We start from the raw sequence: 18202 nt of genomic DNA on the forward strand, positions 1-18202 counted from the left end.
GGGAGATTTTGACGGACGCCTTTGAAGAGACTTCGGTGGACATTTTAGTCTTACTTTATTACCTCCCCCCCAATGTTCAGCAGCTTTATTGAGGTATAATTGACATACAATAAACAGCATATATTTAAAGACAATGTGAGAGATATAGACACATGAAATCATCACCACAGTCCAAATAAGGAACATATCTGTGGCCCCCAAAACTTTTCTCTGATCACTCCCTTCTGCCCGCCACGAAATGTCTCACACCCGCCCCTCCACGGCCAAGGACCTGCCAGGTAGCCTCACGGATGAATCTCAAAAGAACTCGGCTAAATACAGCCAGACAAAGCAGGGAATATACCACAGGATATCATTTTATATAAAATTCTAGGAAATGCGGGCGAGTGACTTTATTGCTTTTTACCGTAAGCATACATTCAGTGAAGCAGGAGAGAATACCACATCAGAAGATTAACATTTCTGTTATGTAGTTACAAGCTGAAGAAGTTCGACCACATCACTGTAGAGCAAGGATGGAAGGTAGGAGTGATCCTCTTTCTTTATGGTAAAATATAACATGAAATTTACCATTTTAAGCGTTTTTAAGTAGATCATTCATTTTTCTGGGCTGCTTGAACTAATACCTACCTACCAACAAAATCTCACCTACAACCCAACATGCTTGGAACCCACGTAGAGCTTCTGTCAGATTTTGCCTTAGGGCAAGTGTCAAAATCTTTTCTCACATCTCTGCTACTCACCTTTTATGTAAAAATCATGAAATTCCTACTGTACAGCACAGGGAACTATACTCAATACCCTGTAATAACCTATATGGGAAAAGAATCTGAAAAAGAATAGATACATGAATACGTACAAGTAAAGCACTTTGCCATATGCCTGAGGCTAACACAACCTTGTGAATCCACTGTACTCCAGGATTAAATAAAAAATTAAAGTGATCATCCTAAATAAAAATAAATAAAACCAAAATCAAAATCATGGGGGAATCTCCTGGCAGTCCAGTGGTTAGGACTCCTTGGTTTCACTGCCTAGGGCCCAGGTTCCATCCCTGGTTGGGCAACTAAGATCTCACAGGCCTTGTGGTGTGGCCACAAAATAAATAAATGAAATTAAAAAATAAAAATCATGGAATCATAGGGTCCGAGGAGCTCAGGACACTCCCTGCTCTAGACACTTCTTTGCAGAAATCATAGATTTAACCCAAACTCAAGACGTTAATGATGAGGAAACTAAGACTCCCAGACAAAGAGCAATTTGTCCCAGGCTGGTGTGCTCTGGCCGTCTACCCAGGGGTCTCTCTCTGCCTCCAAAGGTAGTGTCACCTGGCATTCTCCTTGGATACTGCTGGGGTGGGGCTGGAGTTTGGGGAGGGCGGAGGGCTGGGCGTCCTGCCTGGTGGCCGGTCCAGGTGTGGGCACCATCCTCAGGGAGGGGCTTAACAAGTTTCCTGTGACTCAATGACGCTCCACAGCTAATGGGCAGACCTGGGATTGGGAAGGTTGCATTAGAATCACAAAGTCACAGCATTTGTGCTGAGTGGTTCGAAAGCTGTAACCAATTACTGCCTTATTGCTCGTTGTGTTGTTCTTCTTGGAGGTTTACAACAAGGCTGAAGAAGGGTATTCGATTAAGTTTAGCAAAAGAACCTGACATTCCCAGAGGCGAGAGGCGCTGCCGGCCGCTCTGTTTCTCCCGGGCGGCTGCTTCCCACTAGCTACCTATTTTACGTTTGGTAGTGTATATATGTCCATGCCACTCGCTCACTTCGTCCCAGCTTACCCTTCCCCCTCCCCGTGTCCTCAAGTCCATGCTCTACGTCTGCATCTTTATTCCTGTCCTGTCCCTAGGTTCTTCAGAACCTTTTTTCTTAGATTCCATATATATGTGTTAGCATACGGTATTTGTTTTTCTCTTTCTGACTTACTTCACTCTGTATGACAGACTCTAGGTCCATCCACCTCACTACAAATAACTCAATTTCGTTTCTTTTTGTGGCTGAGTAATATTCCACTGTTTATACGGGCCACATCTTCTTTATCCATTCATCTGTCGGTGGACACTTAGGTCGCTTCCATGTCCTGGCTATTGTAAATAGAGCTGCAATGAACGTTGGGGTACATGACTCTTTTTGAATTATGGTATATGATATGCCCAGGGTATATGCCCAGTAGTGGGATTGCTGGGTGGTATGGTAGCTCTACTTTTAGTTTTTTAAGGAACCTCCATACTGCTCTCCATAGTGGCTGTATCAATTTACATTCCCACCCACAGTGCAAGAGGGTTCCCTTTCCTCCACACCCTCTCCAGCATTTATTGTTTGTAGATTTTTTGTTGATGGCCATTCTGACCGGTGTGAGGTGATACCTCACTGTAGTTTGGATTTGCATTTCTCTAATGATTAGTGATGTTGAACATCCTTCCATGTGTTTGTTGGCCATCTGCACGTCTTCTTTGGAGAAATGTCTGTTTAGGTGTTCTGCCCATTTTTGGATTGAGTTGTTTTTTTGATATTGAGCTGCATGTAAACTCCTTAATTTTAAAAGAAAGATGTTCCAGCTGATCAGAAGGAAAAAGGCACGGGGTCTGGACTTCATCGGTGTTTAGGGGACTAATCGTTGTCGCTGCCACTATTCCAGCTACAGAAGCCGAGAGAACAGTCAGCTTTCAGAGGGAAGCGGTAAAGAACTCCAAACACCTGCCCATCCCCGAGTCCGCCCCGAGCGCTCGGATTGGGGTCTGAAGCACGCCGCCCACGGCGGCCCACGAGTAGCGCTTGGGACCGCGCACGCGCACTCGCCGCCCGCCGGGGCCGCCGCACTGCGCCTGCGGGGCGGGGCGTGGCGGGCGTGGCGCATGCGCGCGGGCCCCGCCGGCAGGAAGCGGGCGCGGGGCGGGGCCTTCGGGCCGCCCCCGCCTCAGCCGCTCAAGTAGCCCAGCGGCCGCAGCGCGCGGCCCGGGATGCTGAGCCAGGCGCTCCTGCGCCTCGCGTCCGCCGTCAGCCGCAGGAGGATGAAGCTGCTGCTGGGCATCGCGCTGCTCGCCTACGTGGCCTGTGAGTGCGCCGGCTATTCCTTCCCGCCCGCGGCCTGCTCTCTCTCTCTCTCTCCCTCCCTCCCTCCCGCTCTGCGCGCGCGGCCGCCGGCCGGACAGGAGGCGCGGACCCTCGGCCCGGCTGCCCCGCCGCCCGCGGGGCTGCGGGCAGCGGTTCCCGGGCGTGCCGCGTCGCCGGGCTGGACTAGGGGGTGCGAATGCTGTCGCCCGGCAGAGACCCCGCGCCGGCTGCCTGCTCTTCGGAAAATTACTCCGCGTTTGGCTGCAGGGGAGCCCAGTGTCGCCGGACCCCGCCGGCCCGCGGCCGAGCCCAGGGGTCCGACGCTCGGGGGTCCCCGCGCCCGGGGTCTTGGCGCCCAGGTTTCTGGACGCCCGGGGGTGCCCCCGCCCAGGTGTCCGCGCCCGGGCTCCTGGCGCCTAGGTGTTCGGATGCCCAGGGGTCTCTTCGCCCAGGAAAGGAGGGTGCGGGTGCCGGTCGGCCCAGCACGGAGGCGCAGCGCTGGGGATCCCGGCGCCGCTTCTCGTGTGGTTCTCCCGTCATCACTCACCGCGGCTGCCGGACCTAGGGCAGGAGGGGCACTTTTCAGGCAGAGGGTAGACCCTGTGGCTTCTTAGAGGCAGAAGCTGTCCCTTTAAAAAAAAAATTTCGATGGGAATGTATTTTCATTGCTGTTATTAATACTTCCCCAAGTACCAAAATTGGACCAGGTGAGCTCGTTTGAATCCTAGCCACGGGAGTGATACACGCTGAAACGAAACACCTGCTCACCTGTTGAGTTACCAAGATCTGACTCCCGAGGTGAGGGAGGCTCGGCAAAGTGATTTCAGTTGAGCTCCAGGACGATACGGGTGATTGAGACCCAGCCTGTCTGCTGCAGCCCAGCTGGGGGCAGTTAGTTGGGAGTAGTCTTCGAAGGAGGAAGAGCTAGTCTGAAGCGTGTGTCAGTCTTGAGTGAGACAGCCGAGAACCCAGGGGAAAGACCGCTTGAAGTTGTCTGACTGTGGTTAGGACAGTAATTGTATCTAAATTGGCTGCGAGCTTCCCCATAGGTGCGTGAGCCTGTTTCATTGTCTCCTGTAACTATTTCAACAATCCTAGGAAATAGGTACTATCGTTATTCCCATTCTAGAGGTGAGTCTGTTAAGGCTAAGAGAAATCAGGCAGATTTACTGATGACCACACAGATGATAACCTATGGAGACCAAGACCAGAGCCCGGCTTGCCGGGGAGCTGGGGCGAGAACCCAGGTGTGCAGGAAGCTCCCTGTGGATTTTGGGTCTTCTGAAGGTAGGGGGTTGTGGGATGTCATTCACAGTTCTGTAGACCAGGAAATTCTCCTGAGCCCATACCTTTGCCTGTCCAGCCCTTATTGCTGCTTGTCTCTTAGTCCCAGGGGACCCCAAGGAGTGCAAAACACCTGGGCAGTGTTTCTCAGACTCCTCTGTGTGTCAGAGTCACCTGGAGAGTTTTCAGAACACAGGTTGCCACCCCCCCCCCTCAAGTTTCTCATTCAGTAGGTCTGGGGTGTGGCCCAGCCATTTGCATTTCTAATAGCTTCACCTCAGATGCTGTTGGTGTGGTCCGGGGACGCCACTTTAGAACCTGTGGCCTAAGCAGGTGAGTTGAGTTGGCCACGAATTAGATGTTCACCCAAATGAGGGTTAAATTACGAACAGGTAGGAAGGAAGGGAGGGAATGCACAGGGGCTTGTGCTGGTAAGTGAAGTGCGTGTAGGAGTGACTAGGCAGGCGGCGGGGGGGTGGGTTCCCCAGGAGCAGCATGTGCAGAGGTCCTGTGGCAGCCAAGAGCAGGGCGTGTCCTCAGAATGTGGAGAACTGCGGTGTGGCTGGAGTATGGACACGAAGCAGCTATGAGGCTGCCCTGGCAGGCGGGTTGGAGCAGGCAGGCCTGGCGGAGGCCTCGTGCCAGCTCCCGACGCGGGGGAATTTAGCTGTGAGGTTTTAGACTAGGGTGGAGGCAGTGCTGGTAACAAGCCGGGTTGGTAAGTCCCGGGCACTTCGCAGGGAAAAGCATGACATTGTGGCTCCCGACTGACGGCGTCCGAGGACGTTGAAGGTGTCCGTGAGCCATGATGCCTGTGACGTCCAGTCTCTGCTCTCCTTGTTAATAATCTTTCCCTTTTGTTTGAGAAAACGCCCCTGCTCCCAGATGACACACAGCGCCTTCTGGAAATGCTCTTGTGCCCGTGCGGGTCCAGCCTCCTTGCTCGCACATAATTCTTCAGGCCCAGGGGCTGAGTGTGGGCCAGCTTGCACTGCACTGAGGTTCTTCTCCATGCATGTGTTTTCTTTTCGGTAATGGGGATTTCAGCCCTTGTAGCACTTAGATCAGTGCTGTTAGCCCCTCAGAAGAGCCTAGAGGTCTGAAAGTCATGCCAACCTGCTAGGTAGATCCCTAGGCAGAGACTCAGCTGGAATTACTTTTAGTGTTTTTGACAGGCTAGAGTTTAAAAAGTCAAATAGCCTTTGCCGGGTTTGTTGGTGTCCCCAGGCACTGTTTTCCTCTACCCAGAGGCAAGCACTTCACTTCTTTGAGCCGAGGATTTTGGTGTTTGTCCTTGTGCGTAGAATTCTAGATACTACCTAGTGGCTTTCTTCTTTGGAAGATTGTTTATTCTCCTTTCCCCCACCGACCCACGCAGGTGCGGTGTGATTTTAAGTAGCTCAGCACTTAGTGTTTACGCGCATGACTACATGTTGTTCACCTGAGCACTTAGTGTTTACGCGCATGACTACATGTTGTTCACCTGAGCACTTAGTGTTTACGCGCATGACTAAATGTTGTTCACCTGAGCCCTGTGAACTCCGCTTTTTTTTTCCCGGAGCTAATGACTCCACTCTCAGGCCCTATACTTGTTGGACTGCAAGCTTTGTCGCTCATGTCTTTCTCCCCCAAGATGCTGAGCAGCCTCTCGAGCTCCCTGAGGAGGGGCCTTCGGACCTCGTGTCCCTGGCCTCAGCCCCTCAGCCCCGTTGGCCTGGAGATCCTGTCCCCCCGACGGCCACCGCCTCATTTCAGCTGGAGGTCACGGGAGGAGCATTGGCAGGCGTTGGCCGTGTCTTTGTCTTCACATTTAATTGACAGGTGGGTGGTGAGGCTCCATCCCTTCCGGGTCCTGGTGCCGAGGCTCAAGCCGGCTCCCGTCTCTCTGTGACTTGGTTTCTCCCGGGAGATCCCAGGCCCTGCCCTTTTCCTGCCCCTGGCGCCATCCTCCACGGCACACCTCGGCTCGGCCCCTCCGCACTCGGGTGTGCCCCGAGTGTGCATTTGTGGACGTGCGGTTGATAACTGGCCTCCTTCAGGACTGCTGTGCTCGGCATGTGGAGCCCCTCCCAGAGTGAGGCCTCTGTGCCGCAGGGGGGTCGGGGCACCTGCGTACCCGCCCGCCCAGGGATGCGCGCCCGGCTGGTGACGTGTGCGCACGTGCCGGGTGCTTCCAAGCCTGGCCGCCCAGGAGCCTCGCTCTGCGGTTCTGGGAACCTTCCGAACTGTCCTTTGGAGCGGTACCCTGCGGGGGTGCGGTGGCCTGGTCTGCTCCTCTTCCTTTCGTCTCTTCTGTCATTGTAGACTTTGGTCCTACTTTTTGGAAATTTTGTCGTCTAACTCTTTTAGTGAGAACATTTATGTTTGCTATCATTTTTTGTTTAGGAGCGTTCTCTTTCTCCCCGAATTTAAAAAACTAGAGTGTGGTCTTTGTGTCAGGGTCTCCTCTGAACGGTGGTCGTTTGCTCACTTTTCTTCCCCTGGAGAGTCTCTTCCTCCGGTGGCTTCCTTTCTCCTTGGAGGCTTTCCCGGGACGCTGGGCCGTCTGCTCTGTTTGCACGATCGATCCTGGGCAGGTGGGGGGCCCCCCCCGGGCTGCCCCATGGACCTCAGCTGCCTCACTGGTTGGTGGAGCGTTCAGCATCCTCCGGGCGGCGGTGCCGGCTCTCCCGGGCATCCCAGGGACCCGGGGCAGGGCTGCGGGGCTGAGTCGTACCCTGATCGTCCCCCGGCTGACGGGGCCCCGTGCCGCAGACCCTCTGCCCTCCCCTCTGCAGAGACGGACCGGGCGGGGCTGGAGCCGGCGGGGTGCAGCGGGCAGGGCCCTTCTCCAGCCTCCTCTGCGCGACCCGCCCCCGCTCCCCGTCTCTTGGTTCCTCTGCCCGCTTCATTCTTCTTCCCCTCCCGAAAGCGCTTGTCCCCATCCCCCTGTGCACCCTGGTTTATACCCGAAACAGCAGAACAAAGGTGAAGCTTGCTTTCTGACGTTTCAGAGGCACTCCTTCAGCTCTGGAAAACGCGAGTTGTGACAGTAACAGCGCTCACTTAGGTTTGGGTGTGCCCTGGGTTTTGTTGGGAGGGCACCGTATTTGTGGTGCTTTCCTATCCTGTCCCTGTTATTCCACCAAAAAGATGCTAAATCAGCCCTGAAAACCACATGCGAGCATGTTTTACATGTGTTAGCTCTGCACGTGTGATAACAGACGTCAAGCTTCTCTGAGCTGGGAGTTCTGTGAGCAGTTTTCCCCTTGGTCTGATTAGCCCTGCGTAATTGGCGATCGTTAAGTCACTAAGCAGACAGGTGCTGGTGATGCCAGTGGACTCCTGGGGGAAAAGAGGGGAAAAAGGGGGAAAACAGGTGAACTTGTGTAAGTGGTGCTTCCAGATTCCCCTGAGCCCAGGGGTCACTACGCTTGTTACCGCAAGTTCCCAGGGTCCCCCCAGGCCCAGAAATAGGAGCCTAGAATCTCCCCCCACCTTCTTGGTGGCCGGGAGGGGCAACCTGGAAATTGTTTTGACCCTCGACATCTACTGTAAGAATTTCCACACCTGATTTCTATCGTATTGAAAAAATAATTCAGCAAGCACCTAAATAACCCTCGGCCTACATATGCCAGTTCTTTTTTCCCCCTCATTTGCTCATTCTTTTCATTTTTACATATGTTTCTTTGTTGAAATATTTGAAAGTTGTAGACATCGTAATACTTCGTGTTTAAATACTTCACGTGTCTCCTAAGATCTGCATTTTCTATGTAATCTGATCACCATTATCATAGTCTAAAAATTAACAATAAATAGTATCATCTGATATGCAGTCCATATTTGAATTCCCTCCGCCCGCCCCCATGGTACCATAAATGTCCTTATAGCCTTTTCTGCTTTTTTTTTTAATCTAGGATCCCGTCAGGGTTTACACATCGCTGTTATGCCTCTAACTCTTGTTTTTTCATGACATTTACCTTTTAAAAGCACAGGCTGGTTGTCCTTTAGAAACGTCCAACCTTCTGGACTTACCTGATTGTTTCCTCAGGATTAAATTCAGGTAAATATTTTTATGATAACGCTGGTCGATTTGCATCACATCAGGCTTGTCCACTACCAGTGCTGAGTTTGATGCCGGGAGGGGCTGGCTGCCAGCCACTTGACTGCTGGGATCCACGTTCCCAGGACCCAGCCAGGGGATCTCGGAGACTTGCAAGCCAGCGCGCTCAGCATCCATTACCAGTCCTCGCCTGGATCGGTTTTATGTTGGGATCACAAAAGCGGCAACTTCCTAATCCTGTAAATCCTCCTCTGTTTATTAACTGGCGTTCTTGCGGACAGAGGGACCGAGGCCTGCCCCTTCCCTCCTTCCCTCCTTCCCTCCTTCCCTCCTTCCCTCCTTCCCTCCTTCCCTCCTTCCCTCCTTCCCTCCTTCCCTCCTTCCCTCCTTCCCTCCTTCCCTCCTTCCCTCCTTCCCTCCTTCCCTCCTTCCGCTTTCTGGGGGCTGCTGTAATAAATTGCTAGGAACTAGGCGGCTTTAAAACAAGGGAAATTGATTCTCCCACGATTCTGGGGGCTGGAGTCAGAAGTCGAGGTGTCGGCAGGGCCGCCGTGGTCCCCTCAAGGCGCCTTCAGGCTGCGGGTGCTTCATTCCCGGTGCTGGTCCCGTGGCCCCTTCCCTGCTGTCTGTCAGGTCCCTCCATCCTTATAAGGTCACTGGTCACGGGTTCGAGGGCTCAGCTGGATAATCTAAGGTGGTCTTTTGGTCTCAAGATCCTTGATTACACCTGCTAAGACCCTTTTTCCAAGTAAGGTCAGTTTCCCAGGTTCTCGGAATTAGGATGTGAACATATTTTGAGGACCACCATTAATTTATGCCCCTCTTTTTTTTTTTTAAAGTCACTATGGACTAGAGGCTCTATCTTTGAGCACTTCCTTGATCTCCAGATGCTCCAGGCTCATCTTGTGTTTTCTGTGCCCCAAACCTGGAATCAGCCATTTCTACAAGGAGCCCTGCTTCCTCTCAGTGGAGAGTATGGGTTAGAACTCAGGGTCTGAGCACTCACCGAGGTGTCCTTGCTTCCAGCGTTCGCAGTGGACAGAGCCAGGACAGGTGCGAATTCTTTCCAGTTGTGAGTTTATGCCGAGGCCCCCAGTTTAAATCATAACGGGGTTCTTCCTCCCCTGCCCACTTCCCATATTGCTATTTCCTCCCTCCCACTATGAAAATATTGTTTCTGACATCAGGAAAAACTCATTTGCTCTCTACTGCCAGCCATGCCGGTTTCAGAATCATTGCCTCGTTTCCAGTACCAACGACAAGCTTAAGAAAATTCAGAATTTCTCTGTAGTTCTTTTTGTCCTTAGAATCTGTCTCACTCAGGGTGTACAGTTATTGTGTTGAAAAGCTCCATGAAACATGTTTTTCTATGCCTGATACAAGTCAGGTTTATTTTTCTGTTTGTGCTCCGTTTATTTTAGGATTTCTCTTTTCTTTCTGATTGTTAAAGTGTGTAAGCCATTTCCATGGTTCAGAGGTCAAACTGAATAAAAAGCTATGTGCAGACGTGTCTTGCTGCAATCCCTGGCCTCCACCCTCTTCCCACTGTCATTAGTCCATTTTATGCATCGTTGGTTTCTTTCTGCAAATCCAGGCATTAGGCTGTGTGTATATACACACCTGCTACTCATCGTTACCAGAAGGTAGTGAATCACATGGACGGTTCGCCCTCTTTTCCTTTCCTGCACAGTATTCCCTGGAAGGCTCTGGTATCGGCGTGCGGAGCTCACCTTTGCTCTGTGTATCTCTCCTGTGTGTGTGCCCTGCATTCTCCGTGGCCAGGCTCCTGAGCAAGGCGTTTTCCTTGTTTCAGACACTCTGCTCTTGGAAACACTGCTGCCGCGAGTAAGCTTGTGCGTGTGGTCCCCCGAGCCATGCCCCAGAACACCCCCGTCAGAGCTTGTGGACAGCTCACCAGGCAGAAGTGGTGTCTCCTTTAGTGTGCATCCTCTTCCTAGGAGTGACGTCAAGCATCTTTCCAAGGGTTAAAGGATGCTAATGTATCTTTTTCCGAGAACTGTTCAGCTTTTGCCCATTTTTCTGTTGAGTTTTTGGTCATCTTTCCCCTCATTTTTAAGAGCTCTTAACACATCGGGGGTGTTAATTGTCCTCTGTGAGGTAAGCTGCAGCTGTTTTCTCGTGCCTCGAGTGGTTCCCAGGAAGATATCTGTGGTCTTGGTCCCCGTTCCTGGCGCAGAGCTCCTAAAACCGTTGGGGTTTTCTGAGCCATAGGGGTGTCTTCTGTTGTTCCTAAGATGCCCCTTTTGATCACCCTGAGTTTTTGCTTGGGGGTGACTCAGGGTGGGCCCTAGATTGGCTTGGAACGGGGCAGGTCACTGTCAGCCTCACCCCGCCACCTCCGGAAGCTTTGTAAAAAGTCGTCAACAGTGAGGTGTGGCGCGCTCCTCGGTGGGTGAGGAGCTGGGAGGGTGCTGCCTGGAGAGGCCGTGGAGGCTCTGGTCCCTCTGAGAGTATCTATTCGTCTGTTCCTGAGCTGCGTCCTTCCTGATAAACCGGCTGTCGTAAAGAGACTGTCTCTCTGAGTCCTGTGAGTCTTTCTAGCAAATTATCAAACCCAAGGAGGGGGTCGTGGAGCCCTGACTTGCAGCCAGTTGGTTGTGAGAAGCACAGGTGGCCCCGGGCCTGGTGGTGGTGAAGTGTGCCGTCCTGTGGGCCTGAGCCCCTCACCTGCGGGGTCTGCGCTCAGGGCAGCTCGTTGGCGTCCAGGGGGCCGGAGCGCTGGTTGGTGGTGTGGAAACCCCGCACCCTGGGGTCAGCTGTGTTCTGGGGGTGGAAACAGATCTTAGGACGATTTTTCCATTTCCCCATGTGGTTCTTAAGAACGTGGTCCAGGTGTTTGGAGGGAGGTGAGGGGCCTGGGCTGTGAGGGGCGCGGCGCCCTGGAGGCCCGGGGGTCAGCGGGTGGAGAGGTGCACGGGGTTGGACCCCGGAGCCCAGGGCGGAGGTGACAGGTGCAGGGACTGGGGGCCCTCGGGGCCAGGAGGCAAGGCTGGAGATCTGCCCGGGTGGGAACCCTTCAGCGAGAGGAGCTGCTGTTGGAGGAGAGCCGTGCAGCTGAGGAGCCAGGATGTGATCCACCTGCCCCAGATGTTCAGACTCGGGGCTAAGCGCCGCCTGTGTTGCCCCCCCGGGCCTGTGGCTGGGTGTCGCTCGCAGCTCTGCACCCTCCCTGGACTCCTGCCTGCCGGGCGTGGGCTGGCAGGTGTGAGCCTGGTGGGGCGGGGGGAGCCCTGCTGCGGGGACGGAGCCCTGGGGGGCGGGGGGCGGGCGGGGTGTCCCGTGGGACTGGCTTTGAGGGGGGCACCCCGCAGAACTCCGCACGCTGGAACTTCCGTGTGTGCATGCACGTCTCCCTTCCTCGTCTTCCGTTTCCTGCCTTTGTGTGGGATGAACATAATACAGTACGTGTAATACGCGTGGGGCGCGATCACCGGAGGGGGCGATGGGAGTGATGTGGAGACTTGGAATCCGGAGCAGGGGCAGGACGGGGACGAGTCACCTGGAGAGAAGGTAGGAGTGTCACGTGGGAGGGCAGACACGGAAGCGCAGCCACGCGGGGCCTGCGCTGGCCGGAGCCTGACGAGGGGGCCGGACCGGGGCCGTGGGCTCGAGGGACTCGCTGGGGCAGGAGCGCGAGGGTCTGCCGGCCACCTGGGGGGAGGGGCGCCCAGAGCTGTGCCCATCACAGAGGGAGAGGCGGCAGGGCTCTTGTGACATCGGTTTGGTTTTTTAGTTTAATTTTTATTTTATATTGAAGTACAGTTGATTTACAGTATTGTGTTAGTTTCAGGTGTACAGCAAAGTGATTCAGTTATACGTATAAGTATATCCTTTTCAGATTCTTTTCCATTGTGGGTTATTACAAGATATCGAATATAGTCCCCTGTGCTATGTGGTAGGTCCTTGTTGGTTACCGATTTTGTATACAGTAGCGTGTATATGTTCATCCCAAACTCCTAATTTATCCCTCCCCTCTTCCCCCTTTGGTAACTAAGTTTATTTTGTATGTCTGAGAGTCTGTTTTGTAAAGAAGTTGTTTAACGGTTGTCTTAGAACACGGAGCCTTCGGAGGCCTTGAGCAGGGAGGGGAACAGAGGTGGGCTCTCAGCTTGCGGGGAGATCGGCCGGAGCACTTGTTCAACCCCGGTGGCTCCCCACCCCCTGAGTTTCTGATTGGGGAGCCCTGCCGGGGCCTGAGAATCTGCATTTCCGACGGGCTTCCGGGGAAACGCTGTGTAGCTCTGGTCCGAATGAGCCTCTGCCCTGTCTACCTCGAGGGTCCCGGGGGCTGGGCGCTGTCCCCTCTCCGGGCTCCTCCAACAGCGGGAGTCCTCGAGATGACAGTTGAGTTTGGGGTCTCTACTGCCTGACCGGCTTGGGGATCTCATGGGTCAGCCTGCACTTTGCAAGTGTGGTGCTGCCCTACCTGGACGGACCTGGACGGACCTAACACTTCGGCTCCCCTGCAGACCTTAGGGAACTTATTTCAGACTTTCTCCCTGCGGGCTGTGGAAATTGCAGTGATACCAGAGCCTAGAAAGGCCTTCCTTGTGTTTCTCAGACTGTCTTATGCGTAAATACACCTGCATGAAGTTTTAAACGTGTGTCTAGTGTGAACAAGCAGAAATGGATTCTACTAAGTCTCTCATCTCAGTTAATAAGTGACCTTTTTACATGTAAAGACTTTCTAAAGGGACTGATGTTACCTACAACGCCCACACGTTCTTGCGTTTTTAACCACTTTGGGGCATAAGATTTTTCCCATGGAAATGTTGGGGCAGCTTTCTTAGGAAAGTCTCTGGGGAGGTGTGAGTCACTTAGGTGTTCTGTGCCGCATTTGGGGACCCGCCAGCTGGGACTCTGGAGGCTGCGGGGTGGGGAGCTGGAGGGCTTGTGCTGGGGCTCGTCCCGGAGGCCGTCCTGGAGGAGGTGTCTCGGGAGGGAAGCAGGGCTGGCGCAGGGCCTCTGCGCGTGGCCTGGGAAGGACGCCAGTCGCCAGCCTGCCGGGGCTCCCCAGACCGCCTCATCCGGGCAGCTTCCATTCTGTGTAACCGCTGGCATGAACGCAGGTCCGGCTGGCGGGGCAGGGTTCCGGGCCAGCTCTCCTCGGGTCGGGGGGCCGGGGGGGCAGGGTTCCAGGCCAGCTCCCCTCGGGTCGGGGGGCAGGAGGGCTCCCCATTCCGTGGCTGCTGCCCTTCGTGTGTGATGCTGCCTGACCCTTAGCCACCTGATGGTTTTAGGGAGACCTGGAGGCGGGGAAGCTTCCTCCTCTGACAGCCCCCTGCCTTATCTGGAGAATTTTAAACAGAATAGTATCTTGTGATTTGAACCCTCTGATCGGTTTAGGATGCGTGTCCTTGTCTGCTTTGAAGGCCTTCAGTTGAGCCACCGCAGGGTCTGTATCTGTTCCTCGGGGGCCGGAGTTGTGAGCGTTCGTGGGAGGTGATCAGGGCTCCTCTTTCCTGGGCGCGTTTGATGCTGTGATCACACAAGGCAGGCAGCCTGCGTGACAGGGATGGGGACCCCTGGGACCTCAGCCACCCTTTCTGCCCAGGCGGGAGGAACTTTGCCCGGATCCTGGGTCGATGGGAGATTAAAGCACCTGCCTGTGCTCTGGTTCTGGTTGTTCCGCTGCGTGACCGACCCCTTCAGGACTTGCACAGAGCAGCGGCTGTTTCACCACCCTCATGGGTCTGTGGGGTGGGAATTTGAAAAGCAGAGTCTGTTCTCTGGTGGCGTCTAGCCTGACGGTTGGGACTCACACAGCGGGGCTGGAGGGTCCCCTTCCCGGAGACTCGGCTGGCAAGTCTGCCCCTGAGGACAGCTCGGCCGGCGTGGTTGTTGGAGCCCCCGTGGGTGACCTGTCTGCCCTCGGGTGGTCGCGGTCCTGCCGGCTGGCCCTGGGCTGCAGGATCCGGTGTTTCCAGCAACCGAGGCCCACATGCACGCTGGTTCTGACCGGCTGCCCAGACTGTGGGGAGGGCCAGGACCCCTCCTCTGATGGGATGTGTCACCTGTGGCACCAGGGAGGGTCTCGCTCTCTGAACATCACGCTGACGCTGCGGAGTGCAGCAGACGGCTGGGCCTGGCCTCTGCTGAGCCCTGTCTCGGGACCCGAGAGGAGCAGGGGCGGCCGGGGGAAGGCGCCCGCACTGCAGCGTCCTGGAACTTTCTCCACAGACGGTGCGTGGTTCGGATGAGCCCAGGAGCCTGGGGGGTACGGGTTTCCATTGTGAATCCGCCTCTGGATGAAGCGTTTCTTACCTGCGCAGGTGGAGCATCTTTCTCGGTCAGTGGGCTGCGTGGCCCTGAGAGTTTCACGAGGTCTCCGTGCTCAGTTTGGGTTTGATCACGTGTCCCACGGGCGTCTGGGGGGAATGAGCTTAGCAGCCGGTTTGGGGAAAACAAGGCGCCTGTCTCCGTGGGAGTGGGGATGAGCCCGGGCCCTAGACGGGCTATGCAGGCCTGGGAAGGAGGCCCCCGCATGGCCCTGTCACACGGCTGTGGGGTGACCTGACAAGTCACAGGTGCTCCTCTTGGCTCTGGTCTTCAGCTGTGACGTGGGAGTGACAGCGTGACCTTGGGCTTGGAAATGGTGAGCCCGGAAGGACCCTGCAAGGGCCCTGGCGTCATTCCAGCGCCACCGAGTCCCTGAGCCACCTTGTCCTTGTCCTGAGACCCAGGCCGGGTCTGTTCAGGGTCTGTTCCTGCCCCCCGTTAGACACCTCTCCCCGTCACTGTGGGATGGAGAGGGAGGCGAGAGTGCGTTTGTCCCAGCCGTTATCCCTCCCGCAGCCGCCCCCCAGCTCTTAGCCTGTGACAAACCCGTGTCACACCCGCCCTGACCTCCCAGCCCATCCTGACGCCCTGTCCTCTGCTTTCAGCTCGCTTCTCCCCTGCCCGTCTGCCCCTCACACCCCTGCTTCCTCTGGTGCTGAAACCCTGCTGCCTTCACCACGCTGAGTGATGCTGGTCACCTGCTAACCAGGGCCCAGCTACCTAAGGGGAAGCAGTGGTGCTCGCCTTCAGTTCATGGGCAGAATCCTCGGGGGAGCTTGTCAGGAACACAGCCCCCGAGGCCCACCCTGAGCTGCAGCCTCGTCTTCCCTCCCCAGGGACCTCTGCTGCCCTTCTCCTCCCAGGGCATCCATCTCCTGCTGAGCCCAGAAGGCGGCTCTGCTTCTGAAGATAAAAAGGACTAAGCAAGTGATGTTTGTGAGAAAGGAAGAGCATTCCCTGACCTCCGTTTGGCTGGTTTTGGTGCCTGGCCTGCCCGTGCTTGGTGTTTTGAGTGAATAAGGACACTCCTGCTCTTGCAGGGAGACCCGCCCTAAGCCGCCAGTTAAAAAGAGGTGTGCCGTGGTCACCACGGCCACACGGGGGGCCACAGCGTACCCTGCGGGGGGGGGGGGCGCTGTCCCGAGAATGGAGTGCCCCGGCGAGGTGCCCGGAGACCCTGTAAAGGCAGCTGAAGTGGTGAGGAGGTGCGGAGTCCTGCGGGAGCAGGGGCTGCAAGGGGGTCCGATGGTGGGGGGGTGGGTCACGAAGCCCTGGGGTGGGCGGGGAAGAGCAGCTGGGGAGGAGGGCACGTGTCCAGGTGCCGCGAAGGGGCATTTCCTGCCCACGGTCCGCATTATCCGTCTGTAAAGGGCGGCGAAGCTCCTGAGGTGCGCGTCTTCCCCGGCAGATCCCGGGCCGCCCGCGCTTCCTGAGGGAGACGAAGAAGCAGAGCCCTGCTGGGGCCGGGGGGATGACTCGGGAGACCTGTGTGTCTACTTCCCGGGACGGGGAGGGCAGCCTTACCTGCTCTCAGGTGGTCTAGGTGACTGCAGGAGGACTGAGAAATGTCTCCAAAATAGACATTTTAAAGAGATTCAGGAAGAGGTTGAGAAGGAGAAAACGGAATAAACTAATAACCGCGGGATGATTTGGGAAGACGGTCAAAAGGCTGTCACCACTCGGAAGGCACCTTAGGGCCTGGGTCATCTCAGGCGCAGTTAGTTCCCTGGCACAGAGAGAGGGGGACGCTTCCGGGCTGTTTTGATGAGGAGCTAATCCTAAAGCCAGAATGAGACAAGGTACTCATTTCAGGTCCACAGTGAGGACAAGTGTCGCAGGGTCTGCACCTCCTGGTTCACGGGCACCTGGCATCCCAGGTGAGCAGTGACCCAGATAGAGACCGGGGACAGGGGGCATGCAGCTTAGCAGGGGCTCAAGAACCTTTTCCCTCCTTTTTACAAAGCAAGGTAAGCACATAGATACAAGGAAAAAATAGTCAGCATTTGAACTCAGTATTTTGGCGTCTTCAGACAGTCTTTTTTTTTTCTGTGTAATTTTTAGTAGCAGATATATTTTCTCGTCTGGGGCCGTCACACCTGCATTATCAGGTTGCAGCATGGTTTCGTTGCCATATTTTTATTGAGATGTAATTGATATATAACGTTTTATTAGTTTCAGGTGTACATGTGATGATTCAGTGTGCCTGTGTGTGTTGGGAAATGATCACCATAAGTTTACTTAACATCCATCACCACACAGTTAGATTTTTTTTTTTTTTTTTTTGCGGTACGCGGACCTCTCACCGCTGTGGCCTCTCGGGTTATGGAGCACAGGCTCCGGACGCGCAGGCTCAGCGGCCATGGCTCACGGGCGCAGCCGCTCCGCGGCATGTGGGATCTTCCCAGACCGGGGCACGAACCTGTGTCCCCTGCATCGGCAGGCGGACTCTCAACCACTGCACCACCAGGGAAGCCCCACAGTTACAGATTTGTGTGCGTGTGTGATGAGATCCTGGAAGACTCACTGTCTTAGCAGCTTCCTTCAAATACTTCGGACAGTGTTGTTAACTACAGTCACATGCTGTACACGACATCCCCAGGACTTATTTTAATCCCATTTCACACCACCCATCCCTCACCTCCCACCTCCCACGTCTGGCAACCGCTGATCTGTTCTCTGTACCTGTGAGCTTGGGTTTTTGTTGTTTGTTTTTAGAGTCTATGTGTAAGTGAGATCCTACGGTATTTGTTTTTCTCTGACATTCACTTGGTGTAATGCCTTGAGGATCCAGCAACGTTGCCGCACATGGCAAGATCTCCGTCTTTTCGTGGCTGAATCATATTCCCTTGTGTATATACACCATATCTTCTTTACCCATTCATCCGTCAGTGGACGCTCACCTGACGTCTGTATCCTGGCTGTTGTGAATAGTGCCGCAGTGAACATAGAGGTACATGTATCCTTCGGAATTAGTGTTCTCATTGCCTTTGGATAAATAGCCTGGAGTGGAATTGCTGGATCGGGTGGTAGTTCTGTTTTTAATTTTTTGAGGAACCTCTGCACCGTTTTCCGTAGCGGCTGCACCAGTTTACATTCCCACCAACAGTGAGTGAACCAGGGTTCCCTTTTCTCCGCACCCTCACCAACACCTGTTATCGCTTATCTTTTTTGATAATTGTTACAGTCATATTTAATGACTTTATGATTTCATCACGTGAATGGCTATATCATAATTTATATAATAGTTCCCCAACTGTAATGTATTTTGGTTTACTCTTAATTATAAATAAGGCTGTGACTTGTGAAGGCCGCTTTCTTGTGTGTACACTTATTTCCTGAGGATAATCCTCAAAAGTAGGATCCCATGGTCCAAAGGCATAAACATTCTTTGTTTTATAATGAGTAACGAATATAGTACAGCTCCATTTTAATTTCTCCCATTTCTTGCTTACTTGCCACTTTCTACTTATTTATTATCTTTTCGATCATAGTTTCCTCTTGTATTGGAAGAGGGCTGT

General features: G+C 54.3%; 1 protein-coding gene across 2 annotated transcripts in view; it reads left to right on the plus strand.

Annotated features, from left to right (window-relative positions):
* The first annotated feature begins 2903 nt into the window (after window positions 1-2903).
* Window positions 2904-18202, plus strand: part of UXS1 (UDP-glucuronate decarboxylase 1) — a 73997-nt gene continuing 58698 nt past the window's right edge. For both annotated transcript variants that reach the window (XM_060027202.1, XM_060027203.1), the window contains exon 1: window positions 2904-3058. In XM_060027202.1, coding sequence (XP_059883185.1) covers window positions 2965-3058 — 94 coding nt within the window. In that variant the 5' untranslated portion in view covers window positions 2904-2964. The remainder of the gene's footprint in view (window positions 3059-18202) is intronic.

This window comes from Delphinus delphis, chromosome 12 (genome assembly GCF_949987515.2).
Source record: "Delphinus delphis chromosome 12, mDelDel1.2, whole genome shotgun sequence".
NCBI classification, from domain to species: Eukaryota; Metazoa; Chordata; class Mammalia; order Artiodactyla; family Delphinidae; genus Delphinus; species Delphinus delphis.